General features: G+C 44.2%; 1 protein-coding gene across 1 annotated transcript; it reads left to right on the top strand.

Moving 5' to 3' along the window:
- The first annotated feature begins 6,960 nt into the window (after positions 1–6,960).
- On the top strand, positions 6,961–8,706 carry LOC143526210 (E3 SUMO-protein ligase ZBED1-like). Its single transcript, XM_077020856.1, has 2 exons — positions 6,961–7,410; positions 7,831–8,706. The coding sequence occupies exons 1-2, from the start codon at positions 6,961–6,963 to the stop codon at positions 8,704–8,706; spliced, it is 1,326 nt and encodes a 441-aa protein (XP_076876971.1).
- The last annotated feature ends 12,180 nt before the right edge of the window (positions 8,707–20,886 follow it).

Genomic DNA, 20,886 nt, shown 5'->3' with positions numbered 1-20,886 from the left:
CCACATTAACCCCACGTGATTACGAGACGATTCACAGGTGAGACGGATTATCACATGACATAGCCATCACCACGGAATATCCACAGACGCAGACGATGCACGTAGACTACGTAAACACACGCCCAAAAGGGAGGGGCCGGGGTCCTCAACGTGACAGACGCCCCCTCCAAGGGCACTACCCGTCCCGGGGTGCCAACAGGACCGAGTGCCCCGAACACACGACGATGGGCGGATCCGACGCGCTCAGTCCTGCGTCTGGGAGGTGACTGCCCTTGGCGAAGCGTCCATCACGAATCGCCTAGCACACCCTCCCTGGGAAGACGGGGGAAAAGACGTTAAACACATTAAACGGCACAGGAACAAACACACAAACAGGCACGCTTACACACATCGACACAAACGGGAAAAGGGGGTTTGGTACACATACGGGCAGACTTACGATTACAGGAACACACACACACGACATTGGCACCAGGCTGCGTGCCAGGAGGAGAGCGATGAGGGGAGAGAGATCCGGAGCTGCTGGTGCTGCGTTGGGCAGTCCCCCTCCTGCCTTCGCTGCGAACCCTCCGCTGGGCGCAGCGCGGCGGGCGGACGCGCCAGGTGCAGCGCCGCGGGCGGACATGTCCGAGGCAGCGTAGCTGGCGGGCTTGCCAGGCGCAGCGTGAGGGAGCTCCTCCTCACAGTCCATCAGCTCCTCCTCGCCCTCCAGGACCCCTTCCATAGACTTAGCCGGGCTCTCACCCCGGGAATAGTCCATGGGGCTGGCCCTGGAAGGTTCGGAGGACGCGGTCTCCCCAGGAGTGCCCCTCCCTTTTACAGTTCCCACGGAACACTCAGAGGGAGGCGGACTGCCCTCCTCCTCTGAATAGAGGTCGCTGTCCGTGCCCTCCTCCTCCTCACCGTCTCCAGCGGGGTAGGCGGAGTACCCGCCGTCGGAGCACTCCTCCCCCTCCTCGACGGTGGGAGAGGAATCTACGGGGGGAGGGAGATATTCTTCCTCTGACTCCTCCTCCTCCTCACCGTAGTCGTTCACCGACAGGGGGTAGGATTCCTCCCCTTCCCCACCATAGTCAATGGTGGAGGCATCGCACAGAGATGGAGGGTAGGCCTCTTCCGCGTCCTCTTGCTCCTCCTCGGAGTCCACCTCCCCAAACTCGCTCTCTGGGGTGGACTCGGTAGCACCGAAGATGCAGGAGCCCACCCTCAGAGGCGAGAGGACGCGGGATGGAGGGGAGTGTCGCTCCCTCCAAATCCTTACCGCGCCCTGGAGGAGGGACTCTGCCAGCTCGGGTTCCCTCTCCTCTAGCCGCCGGGCTGAGGCCAGCTGGAAGGCGCACACAGGGTCCTCCTCTAGTTGCGCCAGCGTCGGCGGGTTCTCCTCCTCTACGAGCACGCCCTCTGGTGGCGACGCCTCATAGAGCTCGGGGTTACTCACCCGTATGGGTGATCCTTCCCGGGAAGGAGCTGGGTGCCTCTCCTCCCACACCCGCGCCGCTGTCCGGCGGTACTCCTCCGCCAGCTCGGGTATGGATGTCTCCCGAGCCGCGCACAGCAGGTACGCGCACTCGGGGTCCTGCATGAGCTGTGCCCGAGTCGGCTGGGCTTTGCGGCGCGGGGGAGAGGAAGAAGAGCGGTGGTGCCGCTTGCTGGGGCGATCCGCCTTCTTATGCCGGGTGGCGTAGCCTGGCATGTTGGTGTCTCTTCGCGGCTCGTCGTTCTGTGACGCTCGGGGCTGGACGAAGGACGAGACACGGATCCCTCTGGCTTGACAGATGTCACTTTTATTTTAGCGCGTAACGCGCACGAAAAACACAGATATAGCGCAATAGCGCACGTAGACCACTCCGCATACACACACAACGTGTAGACATAGACAACGACGAGCACAGGACACTGCGCGAGCGCACATTAAATAGACAAACCACATTAACCCCACGTGATTACGAGACGATTCACAGGTGAGACGGATTATCACATGACATAGCCATCACCACGGAATATCCACAGACGCAGACGATGCACGTAGACTACGTAAACACATGCCCAAAAGGGAGGGGCCGGGGTCCTCAACGTGACAAGTATATGTTTAATATGTTTTTTGTATTACATTTTATTAATTACTTTTTAATATCAGCCAACATTTATGGTCCAATTTCTTGAGTGACTATATATACAAGTTTGAAGAAGATGGCAGGTAAGTAACTACAGTGTGCTTAGGTAAGATAAGTGGAGATGTTAAACATTGTATTGAAGTACACAAAGTTTCCAGAGAAACAGGACGTTGTGAACAGAGGACCTTCAACGGATGAAGTGTCCTGTTTCTCTGGAACATTGTGTACTTCACAAGAACCTTTAATCTCTTGTCTCTGTGTCTCTGTCTGTCTGTCTGTCTGCCTCTCTCTCTCTCTCTCTCTATGTATGTATATATATATATATATATATATATATATATATATATATATATATATATATATATATATATATATATATATATATATTGTGTGTGTGTGTGTGTGTGAGTGTGTGTGTGTGTGTGTGTGCGTGTGTGTGTGTAGTATGATGGGATTTCCCTGGTGACATTATGGTGTGTACTGCACTGACACTGTACTGCAGAATATTTCTAAACAGCACTAGGTGAAATCTATTATCAGTATTGGTACTGGTTGGTCCTGGGAACTCCAGTGTGCCCAAATAACAGCTTTCCCCTTTTGGTTCCTTTGCAATTGTAAACATGATTGTATAGGTGTGTTTTATAAAGTGTGGCATTTAGCATAATCACACAGCACTCACACAGATTCTTTCATTGTGTGCCTAATTGGTAGGTTCGGCTATTCTGATAATAGATCTGCCCAATCCAAGCGCTCAGAGTAACGGACGTTTCGTTTGTATATTTTGTATGCCGTACTCTTCTTCTTAATGTGCATGTATCAGACAAAAGGCAAAAGTCCTACAATCAAGACAGACCAGTAAACACTATCAGTGTCTGAAGAAAAACTTCTCAAAAATGGGGTCTGTCGTGCTCCAGGTCCAATTCCACACTGGCCAAGAATCCTTTAAATTCGATTATAATCTGTAAAAAGGCTGACTGATGAGTATTACTTCAAAAATTGATCCAAGCATTTGGTTTCAAACAGCTTTCCAACCAGACCTGATTTATTCATGGAAAAATGTGTAAGGGTTGTGTAGACGGTGATCTGGAGATCGCTGAGCAGACGCAGCTGACCAAGCTCACGTGGAGAACTAAAAGGACTTTGGAACTGACAGTTTTGTGGATTCAAGATACTCGTTGACGGTGCCTGAGAAAAGGTGCCATGCAAAAGGTGAATTCTGTGGCTCCAGCCATGAAGAGCATTTCGTCGCGGAGCTCGTGAATGCTGTAGACTGCTCTCCGCAATTTCCGCTTGGAATGTACTTTTCCATTACTGAATGGCTAGATGTTGCAAATGTAAACCTGAGAGCACAAAACCTGTCACTCTTCTGTTAGCAGCTAGCGACTCACCGCCATCTCAACACAGAACTGAAATAAAGTCACGTATAATTTATTTAGCTGTTCTGCTAAATGAAAATAGAGCAAAACAGTCCATTATGCACACATCCTATGGAACTTCTTTTAAGACATTGGTGTGCTTCAAAGTATTTTCTATAGTTATCCCAACCAGATATATTCCCATAGGAATTACACTCCAGCATGTATGATGGCAGTGTCTTTGGGGCACTACAGAATGATTTATCCGTGCTTGCTTTAAGAGCTTTAAAGATACCGTGCTTTAACAGCTGTCAGTACATCCTTCTGTGTTGTGTGTGCCTCCGTAACTGTAAATGAGATGTGTTCTTATTACTGCTATAGATTATCTAGCAGGTTTGACACTGAGCCTTTCTTTTTTGGAAGAAGCCTTCCGTTATGATCCACATTGTGTTGTCAGTGATTCTTGTGGAATGAAGCACACTTTCAAGCACAGAATGAATAGTCATTCTAGAGATCCAATTCAGATGTCTGTGGACAACCGCTGTAGTCACAAGGCCTGTGCTGGACCTGCTGAAGTTTCAGTGCTTTCAGTAGATCCCTGTGCTGGAGCTGTTGAAGATTCAGTGCTTTCAGTAGACCCCTGTGCTGGAGCTGCTGAAGATTCAGTGCTTTCAGTAGACCCCTGTGCTGGAGCTGCTGAAGATTCAGCACTTTCAGTAGACCCCTGTGCTAGAGCTGTTGAAGATTCAGTGCTTTCAGTAGACCCCTGTGCTGGAGCTGCTGGAGATTCAGTGCTTTCAGTAGACCCCTGTGCTGGAGCTGTTGAAGATTCAGTGCTTTCAGTAGACCCCTGTGCTGGAGCTGCTGAAGATTCAGTGCTTTCAGTAGACCCCTGTGCTGGAGCTGCTGAGGATTCAGCACTTTCAGTAGACCCCTGTGCTAGAGCTGTTGAAGATTCAGTGCTTTCAGTAGGGCTGTGACGATAATTTTATTACCGCAATACCGCGGTTATGGGACGTCTACCGCGGTGATGAGCTCATTACTGTCATTACCACATTTTTTAATTGTTGTAAAATCTGATTGAGTTTTGAGCCATAGTGAAATGCTCAATAAAAGCACAGCCATAACGAATTCAGTATTAATATGCCACTTTTAAGTCCTATACTATCCATTTCACTCCACAAACAAATAACTATGATGTGTAAAATTTGTTCACCGCGCAATGATTTTTGAACGATCTCACGCAGCACCCTGGATCCGAGTCTCTCCAGCACAGCAGAGAGAGTAGTTTATCCAGTGCTTAGTTTTGCGTACGATTTCATACGAATGAGACCGGGTTGGTGATTCTATTTAGGAATTCTATTTAGGTCTTGTTATATCAGTGGAAATGTTCCGATTAATTTAAACTGTCTTACTTTTAGCTGAATAATGTTATAGCCGTTATTTTGCCAAGCAGCTAAAGATTAAACTGAGCACTTAGCAACAAACGAACTGCACTGCACGTGCCACGGAGAAATTTACAATAAATAAAAAATAAATAAATACATTTTTAATTGAACGTTGGTGTATTTGGTTGTTGTCGCCATTTTAATAAAAACATATTGAGTGTTGATAGTCTCCCGCTTGATTTAACGCATTGCCTTTTCTATTACAAGTTACATGGCTGCACATTAACTGTGATCTGTAATATAAACTCTGTAAATATTTAGTTATCATCCATCACGTGTTCAAGAACGCGCTCGACAGAAAGGAAAAGTCCATAAACAAATGGACCGAGGGGGGGTTCTTTTGGATTTTTCTGATTATTAATAATTATTTTACGGTTTGAATACTTGATGCTTGCTACAAATAACAGTCACACTCAAATATTTTCCACACTCACACACACCAGAAATAAAACGAATTTTATTTTAATTGCACATGTCGAAAATGCTCCTCTTATGGTAATGTCCATACGGATGACAATTAAGCCGACATTATTCAATTCAGCAATGGCCACGAATCTTGTTTCAAAGGCAAATACTTCGTCACCAATTTGGGCCCATTTTGGATTTGAGTCAGATGACAATGGACAGCCAGCAAATGTAGAGGAGGCAATATGCCGCATTTGCAGAAAAAAAATCGCAGTCTCAAGAGGAAATACCAGTAATTTAAGAGCACATCTTAAAATTAATCACCCTTTGGCGTTTGCCCAACTTGGGAGCAGCACATCTGCGTCAGGAGCAGGTCCAGGTCAGCAGCAACTGGCCATCTCTGAAGCTTTTGCAAGAGGAGCGAAATACCAACGTGACAGTAAACAGTGGCGAACGCTAACTGACAGTGTGACCCGCTATTTAGTTGAGGAAATGGTTCCCTTTCGTACCGTTGAGAAGTCAGCTTTCAAGGCAATGCTACAGGCCTTTGATAAGCAATATGTACTTCCCGATCGAAAGTACTTCTCGCAGAAAGCAGTTCCTGCATTATACCAGACAGCAGAGGTGGGACCAAGTCAGTGTTTTGCAAGTCTCAAGTAAGTCCAAGTCTTTATCCTCAAGTCCCGAGTCAAGTCTCAAGCAAAGACAGCCAACTCAAGTCAAGTCTCGAGTCAAGACAGGCAACCGTCAAGTCAAGTCCCAAGTCTGAAACTTGGAATTTCAAGTCCTTTCGAGTCTTTTTCTTTTTTACAGGCACCAACGCTTTACGAATGCTACGCTGATGCATTTCTTTACTCGTTTTGTTGGTGTCAAAATATGACAGATCATTTACATTTTATCTTCTCTTAATTACATAAATGTACTTAAACAAGAATGTTTCGTTTTCATTTTACAAGAAAATAGCAAGCTTCATCGTAAGCAAGATGCTGTCATTACGAATGGTTATTCTAAACATTTGGATAAAATGTTTAAATATAGACTAATAAAAGGTTAGGGTTATTTTTTCATTGTTTTCTGTTATTGTGGGGTCACGGTGTAGGCTACTATTGTTACCTGGAGATTCAGTGGGGTCACATATTCTGATGGCTGCTGTCAGAATTGATCATATATTGGCTCGTGGATACCAACAAAACGAGTAAAGAAAGTGCATCAGCGTAGTTTACGTAGCATTCGTAAAGCGTTTGTGCCTCTGAACAGAAACTGTGAAATAGCGCCCCCTGTGGTCACAAAACTCGACGGTCACAGAATCTGGTGTAACGCCGGTCTGCGTCAGAAGGACGGAAATGAAATTAATGGGGCGCACTTTAAAAATATTAATATGCGTTTTAGATTTAGAGTAAAAAAAAAATCAAGTCTTTGCAAGTAAACAGGTTCAAGTCCAATTCAAGTCCCAAGTTATTGGTGTAAAAGTCCAAGTCAAGTCTAAGTCTCTGAATATTTTTTCAAGTCAAGTCAAAAGTCTTAATATTAATGACTCGAGTCTGACTCGAGTCCAAGTCATGTGACTCGAGTCCCCACCTCTGCCAGACAGTGAAGGAGGGTATAATACGGGACCTGAAAGAAGTTTATCATTTCTCGATGACAACGGATATATGGTCAAGTGTGAACATGATGCCATACATGAGCCTGACCATACACTACCTCAATGCAAACTGGGAACTACAATCAAAATGCCTGGAGACCTTATTCATTCCAGAAAGTCACACGGGTGACAACCTGGCAGAAGCGCTCAGATCTTCCCTCCAAGAGTGGTCTCTGGATGAAGGGAAATTGGCATGCATTACAACAGACAATGGGGCCAACATTGTGGCTGCCGTACGTAAACTTGGCTGGCAATGGCTAAATTGTTTTGGCCATAATCTGCATTTAGCTGTAACCAACGCACTGAAGTCAGAGAAAGACCGCACAGCCCGCGCTATTGGTTTGTGCAGAACTTTGGTGACAACGTTCTCACAAAGCTGGCAAAAGAAGAGAAAGCTTATCAAAGAACAAGCAGAGCTCAACTTGCCCCAGCATTGCCTAGTCGTGGTAAGTTGTCCGCATATATTACACAATAAACAGTTACGAAAGCCTTCAGGGTAGCGGGACACACAAAGAAAAAGTAAAATAATTCACGGATGTCCAACAATTATCCCAAGGAAACGAAAAATAAAAGCACTTAACGATTTTTTTTATTAACTCCCGTAAAAGCTTGTTGAAGTTGAATTTGTGCGTGCCGAGCAGTACTTTAATCCAGCCAAATTAAGTGAAACTAGATCATTATATTTTTAGAATACACACACACATTATATATATATATATATATATATATATATATATATATATATATATATATATATATATATATAGTGTTTGTCGCTTAAGTTAATAACTGGGTAATAAGTTTAGAACTGGCTGATCACTGATCGTAATTTATTTTAAGTGAATCCTGTTTTAATGTATTCACAGGATTGTTCGACTAGGTGGGGTTCTACGCAGAAGATGGTTGAACGTGTTCTTGAGCAGTGCCCAGCTATTAAAAGGGTGCTGGATGATCGGCGTAGTCAGCATTTGATTCCGACGTGGCAGGATGTCGAAGTCCTAGAATCCGTTAATGCGGCGCTGAAAAAAGTTGCAGATTTTACTGATGCGCTGTCTTCAGAGACGATGGTTACAGCGTCCTCCTTGAAACCGGTACTACAGTTACTTCGAGAGGATCTTTTGCTTCCAACTGAAGAAGACACAGAGTTGGCGCGCAACCTGAAAAAAAAAATGACCGGAGTCTTGGAAGAAAAATACAGTGCACCTGCAACACAGGTACTGTTGGCAAAGGCCTCATTTGTTGACCCAAGACACAAGGACAGCAACTCCGATGACATAAAAGACAAGCTGCTGGAGGAGATGCTGGCAGTTCCCGAAGAGGGCCGCGATGACAGAGTTGTCATGCAAATCTCGATGACTGAGGATGGAGAAGGGGCAAGCAGACTAGCTCCTCCTTCTAAAAAAAAGAAAAGTCTTGCAGATCTGCTTGGAAAAAGACAGGAACAGACACGCCCATTGATTCCCAAGAGAATTCGTGCAGACACGGAACTTGCGAGGTATTTACAGGAGGAAACCCTTGATGCGCACTCGGACCCACTTGCTTGGTGGAGGGACAATCAAGCTCGATTCCCTCTTCTGTCGAATGTCGCCAGAAAATATATGACAGTATGCGCTACGAGCACACCCTCCGAGCGTGTATTTAGTGCGGCTGGCAACATAGTCACTCCATTTAGATCCTCCCTTAAACCCGACAAAGTAAACATGTTGGTTTGCCTGGCAAAAAACATTAAGATGGATAAATAAGCCAGAACGTGCGGATTTACGTTAGTTGCGCAGTAGCTGTACAAGGAAGAATTATACAGACAGCATATGTTCCCTTTTTATGCTGTATTTATGTTTTTTTTTTTACGTTTATGTAGGCTATGATGCATTGTTTGATACATCAGGGCTAATACAGTTTCTGGTTTGAAGAATAAAACTTTGTACATTAATTAATCATAGTACCATTACTTTTTGGGGGTGAGTGTGGGGGGCGGGGCAGGGGGCGGGGCTGGGTCTCACGGTTAACCGCAATACCGCGGTGATGCGTTAGTTTCTTACCGCGGTAATAAAAAATCCATACCGTCACAGCCCTAGCTTTCAGTAGACCCCTGTGCTAGAGCTGCTGAAGATTCAGTGCTTTCAGTAGACCCCTGTGCTAGAGCTGCTGAAGATTCAGCACTTTCAGTAGACCCCTGCACTAGAGCTGCTGAAGATTCAGTGCTTTCAGTAGACCCCTGTGCTGGAGCTGCTGAGGATTCAGCACTTTCAGTAGACCCCTGTGCTAGAGCTGTTGAAGATTCAGTGCTTTCAGTAGACCCCTGTGCTAGAGTTGCTGAAGATTCAGTGCTTTCAGTAGACCCCTGTGCTAGAGCTGCTGAAGATTCAGCACTTTCAGTAGACCCCTGTGCTGGAGCTGCTGAGGATTCAGCACTTTCAGTAGACCCCTGTGCTAGAGCTGTTGAAGATTCAGTGCTTTCAGTAGACCCCTGTGCTAGAGCTGCTGAAGATTCAGTGCTTTCAGTAGACCCCTGTGCTAGAGCTGCTGAAGATTCAGCACTTTCAGTAGACCCCTGCACTAGAGCTGCTGAAGATTCAGTGCTTTCAGTAGACCCCTGTGCTGGAGCTGCTGAGGATTCAGCACTTTCAGTAGACCCCTGTGCTAGAGCTGTTGAAGATTCAGTGCTTTCAGTAGACCCCTGTGCTAGAGTTGCTGAAGATTCAGTGCTTTCAGTAGACCCCTGTGCTGGAGCTGCTGAGGATTCAGCACTTTCAGTAGACCCCTGTGCTAGAGCTGTTGAAGATTCAGTGCTTTCAGTAGACCCCTGTGCTAGAGCTGCTGAAGATTCAGTGCTTTCAGTAGACCCCTGTGCTAGAGCTGCTGAAGATTCAGCACTTTCAGTAGACCCCTGCACTAGAGCTGCTGAAGATTCAGTGCTTTCAGTAGACCCCTGTGCTGGAGCTGCTGAGGATTCAGCACTTTCAGTAGACCCCTGTGCTAGAGCTGTTGAAGATTCAGTGCTTTCAGTAGACCCCTGTGCTAGAGTTGCTGAAGATTCAGTGCTTTCAGTAGACCCCTGTGCTAGAGCTGCTGAAGATTCAGCACTTTCAGTAGACCCCTGTGCTGGAGCTGCTGAAGATTCAGTGCTTTCAGTAGACCCCTGTGCTAGAGCTGCTGTAGATTCAGTGCTTTCAGTAGACCCCTGTGCTAGAGCTGCTGAAGATTCAGCACTTTCAGTAGACCCCTGCACTAGAGCTGCTGAAGATTCAGTGCTTTCAGTAGACCCCTGTGCTGGAGCTGCTGAGGATTCAGCACTTTCAGTAGACCCCTGTGCTAGAGCTGTTGAAGATTCAGTGCTTTCAGTAGACCCCTGTGCTAGAGTTGCTGAAGATTCAGTGCTTTCAGTAGACCCCTGTGCTAGAGCTGCTGAAGATTCAGCACTTTCAGTAGACCCCTGTGCTGGAGCTGCTGAAGATTCAGTGCTTTCAGTAGACCCCTGTGCTAGAGCTGCTGTAGATTCAGTGCTTTCAGTAGACCCCTGTGCTAAAGCTGCTGAAGATTCAGCACTTTCAGTAGACCCCTGTGCTAGAGCTGCTGAAGATTCAGTGCTTTCAATAGACCCCTGTGCTGGAGCTGCTGAAGATTCAGTGCTTTCAGCAGACCCACAGCAATATTTGTCTGTCAAGGTCACAGCTCTCCTCTGAGAAATCAGCGTTGAATTTTTGTCCCAGTAGGCACAAATCAGATTTATTGTTTTATTGTGGTGTCAGAAATCACTTCATCAGTCAACCAGTAGCCAACAACTGTATTGAATTCTTTAGTTGCTTGCTTCGCTCCGCGTTCAGGCGGCCTGATGAACATTCTCAGCAGAGAGTCAGCAGACGGACCCTGACAGTGATTCATGCTGTGGTGGGAAGACTCAATAACAGGTGCCTGCCACACAGACATTTCTCACTGCAAAAGAAACCACATGATCACAGTGTTATTTCACATGTCATCATCTAAAGCCAAAATATTCCATTATGATTATCTGAATTTGGTAAACATTATTATATTTAGATATGGAACCCTGAATCTGGTAACTTTCAGTTTCATTTTGCAATTATTAACAAACACTATCTATCATCTATATATCTATTTGCTATATATCTATATATCTATAAGCTCATCGTTGCTCAACTGAATCAGTGCAAGAATGTGTTACTGTAACATATTCAGAGCTTTTTATGTACTCTCTCTCTCTCTCTGTGTGTGTGTGTGTGTGTGTGTGTGTGTGTGTTTCATAAGCAGTGTTTCTCTAAAGATGTGCAGCCTTTTAAAATGCTTGTTATAAATGTTAAATCTGATGAAGACTGTGGCACTGACGCCGGTTCATCTCTTAATGTGAATGAAGTCTGACACATTTGTGCTGTTGAGAGTGAGCACGGTGCCAATTGTTTTGGCACTGCCGGCACATTGCCATGGGACTCTGTGGATTTCTGTCTCTGGCCTTCCAAATCACATTCTTCATTTCTGGATATTTGCTCAAAACTAAGTTAGTCATAACTCATTATACTCCATCATAGCATTCCCACATGTTCAAATCAAACTATTGTAGAGTGCTTGACGTTACCCTAAATCAGATGAGTGTTGTCCCACTGGGCTAATCTGATGAGAGCTTGCCAATACAGTGCAAACTGAGTAAGCAGAAAATATTATTAGTGCTGTGTTAGATGGATTCTCTCTGTCAGCAGACAGCCCTCTTCCTGTAGTGTACATCTTGGAACACACATGTAGCTAATTTCTCTTTTTTTCTAATTACTACTTTAAATTAAGTTTCAGAGTAAACGCTATAATGCATAAAGTAAAATATACTTGAAAAAGAAATGGGATAGATTACTTTACATAGCACTGTGTCAATTTCACCATGTTTTAAAACCTGTACTATAAGATCTACTAGTTGTAGCAATGCAAAGTTGTCTTAATTTATTTGTGTTTTGTCTTAATTGTGTTTTGTCTTTTTTTTTACTTTACAACTGAAGGCATTTACTGAATATATTTGAGCAAATCCATTTGTATATAATTTACAGAATTGGAGTTTGCTGGCAGTGTTTTAATATGTTGATGAAGTAATCAGGGTACACCTAGATTAAAAATGCAACAAGCTCATAACAGCACAAGAAAACTGAGGCAGATTGTTTTTAAACAATGTCAGGAATAAAATGAGATTTGTGCCACCCTAAATAAGCAGGCAGACTCACATTTCTGACAATCAGACATTTACAGAATGAACACGAAAGTCTCTCTCTAACTTCTCTCTCTCTCTCTCTCTCTCTCTCTCTCTCTCTCTCTCTCTCTCTCTCTCTCTCTCTCCCTCCCTCAACCTGCAGTCTATACTAAAATACTGTGCTGCCCTCAAACATATGTGACTGTGTTCAATGACAGTAGAAAGCATGCAGATGCTATGTAGCACTACATAAACCACATGTGCATAATTCTGCCATTTCCCATGACTTGATGATTACAATCAGCAATTATTGTAATAATTACCACCCTGGTGGTTTGATCAGCAGCTGCACCCTGATATTGTAGGATTGTAGGCCTTACATTCTTAGTTTTACTGTTTAAACCTTGCATTAAAAGGTGTTTTATCCAGATTATTTCAGGATTTACTTTGATTCCATTTACACTTTTCACTAAAAAGCATCCCCACTGTGACTAGATGAGACTGGATCTTATTTACCTATGTGTAAAAAAACACCAACCCATATATATTTTTTCTGTTTCTTGAAACCTATTGAATATGTGGCTCCACACTGCCTATTGCCAGGATATTATACACATTCAAATATGGAAAAACCATCTACAACAGGTAACGAAGCATCTGACAATTTGATTTGTGAGTGCAACTCATGTCAGCACTTGCTAAAGGTATTTTCATTTACGTCACTTTGGCTTTACATGTGGTCAAATGAAATCTGATCGTAAAAAAACATTTTAATGCAAGGTATAAACAGGCTCAGAATATAACTTGCATTAATCTGTTGTGACATGAATTAAGTACTGATGTTTTTCTGCGAAAGCACCTTAGCCTTGCGAATATGCGAATATCCCGTGGCCATGTCTTTTAGCCAGTGATGCGTCACGTTGCACGGCGTCTTCTGCATGTCACATCAGGCTTGTTGTTCACATCCTTACCTCTAGCCACCAGCCAAATAGAAAGATTAAGAACACTTCCATTGGCAAGGAAAAAATGCTAACAGAACGAGAATCCAGACTGACACTTAAAACAGTCTCCGTAACACATGACTGGTGACTGGTGCGTTTATCCAGTCATTTCCCTGTAAACATCTTCCTTGCCACTTTCTCTCCCACAGGATTAGTGGAAGACAGCCGCATACTTTATGATCCTCATATCTGCGGAGGTCTATTTATGCCATATACCGCGGTTGCCCTTTTCTCTTTATGGCAGGCGTCGAGGTGAGCAAAATGAGAGAGATGAGGATGCATTAGCACTTCAGGTGCAGCTCGGCTCGTCGAGCGATCCCCCTCTGTGTCTCAGACGCTCCTTGAGCATTTGTAAGTGTTTAGGTAACACAGAAGACATGGCCGTCCTCCCTAAGCCTCAGCCTTTCTTCTGTAGATGTGATTTTTTTTAAGAGGAAGGGAGGCGGCACCGGGAAGAGAGGAAGTGATCCCCTCAGGTTTATGTCATCGTTATTCACTCCACAGCAAATGAACATGAGGCCCTGTGCTAACATTACCATGACAAGAGCCTCAGAGATGGCAGATGCCAATGCTAAGCTGAGCCATGTGTTTATTTTGTGTGTGTGTGTGTGTGTGTGTGTGTGTGTGCGCACACGTAAAAACTGGTGCTTGAGTGGTAGGGTTGGGTCAAGAGAGAAATCTCAGTGTTAGGAGAGACACTGCACGACATGACTATAATCAAGAAGAGAGAGAACGATCAAGAGAAGGACATAAAAGGAGATGGTGTATGTGTGTCCACGTGTGTGTGTCCACATGTGTGTGTCTGCGTGTGTGTGTCTATGTGTGTGTGTGTGTCTGAGATAAAGAGAGAGAGGGTTTCATTATATGATCAAGGCCAAGATGTCTGAACAGAGAGAGAGGAAGGAAGAATGATTGTGGGTTTGGGGTTTGTTGGGTCTTGGAGGCTCAGAAGGCTTAAGACAAGCACTAAACCTCCCATAGAGGAGATAGTCCCAGTGATGGGAGCAACACATACCCTCTTCTTATATTCACACACACTCACACTTTCTCTCATCTGCCTACGCAATTTTTACATGTTCTAATACACACATTAAAAAGATCAATAATCTAATTGCATGTGCCTCCATTCCTCCGGTCTCTCAGTCATCATAGTCTGTTCATCTGAATGTTCTACTAGTGTCAGGAATGTGTACACCTCTTACAGGTCATGAAAACTATTTACCAGAGCATTGCATGAACACTGGTCTCATGACAAGAACACTGTTATGACATGGCAGACCAGTTGAATGCCAGTGTATGCAGCTGTAGCCACTGTTGCAGGATCATTGCTTTTGCGGGCTAATGGACCCTGTCAGGGGGAACTGTCATGTTCATCGACAGCACGTCCAGGACTGGAGGCTGCGCCCCATAGCAGACCTCAACATTGTCACACGCTGTGAACGAACAAATTCTTAGACAGCTGGGAACGTATCCACATGATATTAGGACAGAAATTCTTTGCCAGCCTTGGATATGCTCAGAGAATTTAAGAATAGTATTGATCCTTGAATATTATTGTACACAGACCTGGGTTATTCCATCTAACACACACACACACACACACATACACACATACACACACACCCGCAATTGCACATTTTTCCTGCCTCAGTTTCTCTGTTTATCTGATGCTGCAGATTTATAGTAATTCAGACAGATTGCTAATGTTTAAGATTAATGGGCCCAATCCAACTTTTTTGCTTTAATTACAGCCATTTGAGGTGGAACTGCTGTTTAGATTATTACTGTAACAAATCTTTTTATTGAGTATATTTTATATACTCAATAAAAAGTATATATTGTATATATATCTTTCATACGGACTTAAAATATAAACCATTGTTTTTATCATTTTTTGGTGGGGGTCTGCTTTGGAAAGTGTTTGTGTACACGTGTTTTGGAAGCCCTACATGGACTGAACTCTCTCCAAAGTCCTCTTGATCTCACTAAATGGACTGTCTGCGACGGCAGTAACAGTGTTCTGTGGTTTTGGAAGCGGGCTTTGAGCCGATGGAAGCTGAGTGTAATGGCCAGTGAGGATACCACAGACAGCTGGCTCTGATGATTCAGTCAGGATTTGGTTTTAACCTGAACAAGAGTCCTGGGATTTGACTACCATGCGGTCCTTTGTAGAAAAGAGTTTGAATGTTGCCAAAACTGGCAAATCTGAAATTCCACAGAACAGCTCTACATTCAGCATAGTGCATGTGACAATGGGAACTTCATTCTTAGACAGTTCCAGACAGTTCCAGATGGTGCCAGACAGTTCCAGATGGTGCCAGATAGTTCTCAGACAGTTCCCTGACTATTCACAGACAGATCCAGACAGTTCTAGACAGTTCCCAGACAGTTCCCTGACTATTCCCAGACAGATCCAGACAGTTCCAGACAGTTCTAGACAGTTCCCAGACCGTTCCAGACTAGGTTTCAGGTCAGTCTGTTTGCTCCTGTTTGTATCTTCTTAAAACCTACTTTTTTCAACAGGATTTTTAAGTTTAAATAAAAACATAATAACACATTCAAGGATACTTTGTTATTATTATTTAGAAGTGTTAGGCTTTAAAAACTGCACTACATGTATTAATAAAACATTGAAGGTTTAGCTGGCAGTCTGCAGGCATCTTTAAAACACTGTCCAAGCAGGCATGCACACAAAGACTTCCCAACATGCACTTTTCTTGCTTGAACTCCTCATTCATTATTCTGGGGATGACACATCTCCAGAAACGTGGAAATAATTATTTCTGCTTTGTTCACTCCGTAGCCTTTGGAGAAGAGTCACTAACTGTCACGGAATCCGTCATGTAAATTTGCAGAAATAAATGTAGTCTCACAGCATAAGTGATTTAGACGAGCCCTTTTAATTCTAATTTAGAACTTCACTGAAATGCTAAATATTTGACATATGGGGTGTAGGCAGAGGCTGGATCCTCGGAGGCGGGGTCCTCAGAGGCTGGATCCTTAGAGGCTGGATCTTCAGAGGCAGGGGCCTTAGTGGCTGGGTCCTCAGAGGCTGGATCCTCAGAGGCTGGATCCTTAGAGGCTGGATCTTCAGAGGCAGGGGCCTTAGTGGCTGGGTCCTCAGAGGCTTGATCCTCAGAGGCTGGATCCTTAGAGGCTGGATCTTCAGAGGCAGGGGCCTTAGTGGCTGGGTCCTCAGAGGCTGGATCCTCAGAGGCTGGATCCTTAGAGGCTGGATCTTCAGAGGCAGGGGCCTTAGTGGCTGGGTCCTCAGAGGCTGGATCCTCAGAGGCCCTCACAGGCTCAGTCCTCAGAGGCCACATCCTCAGTTGTGCTCACGTATGTTTGAGTTCACTTTCAAATCATGTCAAATCATGTGCTGAGCCACGTGGCAGGTTATTCTTGGCATGTCTTTCTTTGCAGGTTATTCAGGACAGATTATTCAGGGAAGGTTATTCTTGGCAGGTTAATCTGGCCAGGTTAATCTGTGCAGGCAATTCAAAGCAGGTTATTCAGAGCAGGTTAATCCAGGCAGGATAATCTGGGCAGGTTTTTCTGGACAGGTTATTCAGGTAGGTTAATCTAGGCAGGTTTTGCAGAAAAAGTTTTGCTTACACCCATTATTTCCATTGGTAGACCTATTCCGACAAGAACAGATTTTGCCGTTCCAGATAGTCTTACGGATTCACAGCAGTAGCACACCTGTTTTGACCCTATAGAGGTATCAGTAGCCAAAGCCATCCTGAGTCACAAAATATTACTGCTAGCAAAGGACCATTTTCATAGAAGACAGACAGGTATGCTGGCTTTAGCCTCAAATTCCTTTCTCAGCTGGGAGGTTTTCCAGAGTTTATAAAAACATATCTTGCCTTCAAATATCATGTCCAAAAGAAACGAACCTAATGTTACACAATAAACAAAGCAATTAGCACAGAGATTGTATATGCATTAAGGAACAGACATGGAAGAAAAGCAAGAAGTGTACTAGAATGATCTCACTAAATAACATAAAGAAGTGCACTAGAATTATCTCAGTAACTAACATAAAGAAGTGCACTAGAATGATCTCACTAATGCATGTGCTAGTGTCAACGGGCTTACGGGTGCTTACGGGCCTGCAGTGCAAACATAGTGACAGAAATGTTTCACTCAATTATCTATATACACTCACCGGCCACTTTATTAGGTACATCTTGCTAGTATCGTGTTTGGCCCCCTTTTGCCTTCAGAACTGTCTTACTCTTTCGTGGCATAGATTCAACAAGGTACTCAGAAACATTCCTCAGAGAGTCTGGTCAATATTGACATGATAGCATCACACAGTTGCTGCAGATTTGTCAGCTGCACATCCATGATGTGAATCTCCCGTTCCACCACATCCCAAAGGTGTTCTATAGGATTGAGATCTGGTGACTATGGAGGCCATTTGAGTACAGTGAACTCATTGTCGTGTTCAATAAACCAGTCTGAGATGATTCATGCTTTATGACATGGCGCGTTATCCTGCTGGAAGTAGCCATCAGACAATGTGTACACTGTGGTCATAAAGGGATGGACATGGTCAGCAACAATACTCAGGTAGGCTGTGTATTGACACACACGATGTTCAGTTGGTACAAATCGGCCCAAAGTGGACCAGGAAAATATCCCCCACACCATTGCACCACCACCACCAGGATGGATCCATGCGTACATGTTGTTGACGCCAAATTCTTACCCTACCATTTGAATGTTGCAGCAGAAATCGAGCCTCATCAGAGCAGGCAACATTTTCCCAATCTTCTATTGTCCAATATTGTCCACTTTTCGCACAGGCGAATTGTAGCCTCAGTTTCCTGTTCTTAGCTGACAGGAGTGGCACCCGGTGTGGTCTTCTGCTGCTGTAGCCCATCCTCCTCAAGGTTCGACGTGTTGTGTGTTCAGAGATGCTCTTCTGTATGCCTCAGTTGTAACGGTTATTTGAGTTACTGTTACCGTTCTATCAGCTCAAACCAGTCTGGCCATTCTCCTCTGACCTCTGGCATCAACAAATCATTTGCACCCACAGAACTGCCGCTCACTGGATATTTTCCCTTTTTCGGACCATTTTCTGTAAACCCTAGAGATGGTTGTGCGTGAAAATTCCAGTCGATCAGCAGGTTCTGAAATATTCAGACCATCATGTCTGACACCAACAACCATGTCACGTTCAAAGTCACTTAAATCACCTTTCGTCCCCATTCTGATGCGGATTGAACTGCAGCAGATCGCCATGGCCATGTATACATTCCTAAATGCAGTGTGCTGCCATGTGATTGGCTGTTTCGACATTTGCGTTAATGAGCAGTTAGACAGGTGGCCAGTGACTGTAAATATTATTTATATATATATGTCAGATGTAACCATTACCAAAGGAAAATAATGTAAAGAATTAAAAAGTATATAATCCTTGTTACATTTTAATCCTAGTATTCACCATATTTTTTTTAATGTACCACAAATCTAATTACTGTCTATTTACATAACTGTAATGGAACAATTACATTTTTGCTGTCCTGATCTGTGTGTGCAGATGGGTCCAAGGCAAATCTGATCTCATGTCAATAATACATTATAATATTCAGATCATCAAATTAATCATTAATTATCATCAAACTAAAATTTGAAATCATCAATAGTAACCCCATCAATGTGAGTTGTTTAAACACTGATATCATTAGCTGAGAGCAAATTTTAATGTACAGCACAGCATATTTTTTAATAATATTTTTATTATTTATGAGTATCTTCCATTCTTTGAATAAATTCTGTATACTGGGCAACACATTTCTAAATCTTTTATTAAACCAAAAAATACTTACTGAAACAAACACATGCAAAAAAAACCCCTAAACATAAAAACAAATAAACAAATCCCCCTAAATTGACATTAGCCAATTACTTTTATCACCACAACTAAATTCAGTGGTTTCAAACACTGTCAGTTGGGTATTGGAGGAGGCTGTGGCAGGTCACCATGGTAACATTATTGGACACCTCGCATGTGTTCTCCACCACCCACCCCTCAATCCTGCACCCTTGGTCCTGTACCCTCAAACCTGCACCCTTGGTCCTGTACCCTCGATCCCGTGTCCTCAATCCTGCGCCCTTGATCCTGCACCCTTGGTCCTGTCCCGTCGATCCTGTGCCCTCGATCACGCGCCCTCAATCCTGTACCCTTGGTCCTGCGCCCTTGATCCTGTACCCTTGGTCCTGTACCCTCGATCCTGCACCTTCGATCCTGCACTCTCCATCCTGTACCCTCAATCCTGTGCCCTTGATCCTGTACCCTCAATCCTGTGCCCTTGATCCTGTACCCTTGATCCTGTACCCTCAATCCTGTACCCTTGATCCTGTACCCTCAATCCTGTGCCCTTGATCCTGCGCCCTTGATCCTGTACCCTCAATCCTGTGCCCTTGATCCTGCGCCCTTGATCCTGTACCCTCAATCCTGTACCCTTGATCCTGTACCCTCAATCCTGTACCCTCAATCCTGCGCCCTTGATCCTGTACCCTCAATCCTGTGCCCTTGATCCTGCGCCCTGGATCTGCTGTTACCTTCTGTTACTACCAGACCCTGTAAAGATTACATACATATAAAGAAGCATGTGAGACTCAAATAATTATGTGCAAGCACTCAACAAATCTAAGCAGTCCATTCAGGTACTGTAGTGTGCTTTATAACAGAACGCTGAAGCACGCTGATGTTGGACTGCCGAGGCTTTCTCCAGTTATTGGACCCGCCCCCCTTCTCTTCTGATTGCAGCAATTTCTCTGCGTGTTTAGAGACCCGTACATCTCAAAGTCAAGAGGGAGCTACGCTTCCCTGCTCCTCTCAGACATTGTGGAGGGGAAAAATTACTGTGAAAATGACAAATCATATTACTGGGGAGAGGGGAAGTTTTGAAAGCAAAATAAGATTTATTATCCGTGGGAAAACAATAATTCCTTTAACATGCCTCCTTAGTGTGCCAAGTCATTGCCTTTATAATTACATGCTCCATCTGCTTCTCTCTCTCTCTCTCTCTCTCTCTCTCTCTCTCTCTCTCTCTCTCTCTCTCTCTCTCTCTTTCTCCCTCCTTCCCTCCAAATTCATTTAGGCCACTTTTGCTAATGTCTAGGCATTCTTAAGATAGAACCCCTAACCGGTGGGTTGAGTTAGGGAGGAAATTGGATACATGCTGTGCAAATATAACCTCTGATTCGGATTCACAGCTGGCCTTGGGTTTTAATTATTCACTTCAGTTTTACACATATGGTCCCTAAAGTTTCTGTCAACATTTCCTGCAGTAGCACCAGGGTACTGAGTCTGGTCTCACAAAAATGAAGCATCACAGACAAAATGTAAAGAATTGGGTGCCGTTTTATAAAATCGCCATTGCTATCTGAGATACACAATGTGGCTGGTAACTGCGTTTGCATCTGTTATGAGAAAAATAGAACTGATTCAAATCTTGTTCACACATATTGCAGCTTTTCAGGATGCATTCAGCCTATGTTTTCATGGTATAAGTGTAACTGAAATGAGTGTAACTGTGATGTAGCTGTATTCAGTCTTTACAGCACACGCATTAATCTGAATGTGTTTGTAAGCACTTGCAGCTCTTTTGCGTTTCTTTTGCATCATGCAGGACTCTGAATGGAGATTTTGTCAGTGTGTGCTTGAAGGTAGTGTTTCTCACTGAAATAGCTGAGTCGATGATCTGCTGACTCTCTCT

This window comes from Brachyhypopomus gauderio, chromosome 10 (assembly GCF_052324685.1).
Source record: "Brachyhypopomus gauderio isolate BG-103 chromosome 10, BGAUD_0.2, whole genome shotgun sequence".
NCBI classification, from domain to species: Eukaryota; Metazoa; Chordata; class Actinopteri; order Gymnotiformes; family Hypopomidae; genus Brachyhypopomus; species Brachyhypopomus gauderio.
Note: the sequence above shows the minus strand (reverse complement) of the source record. Positions and strands in the feature narration are given on the sequence as shown.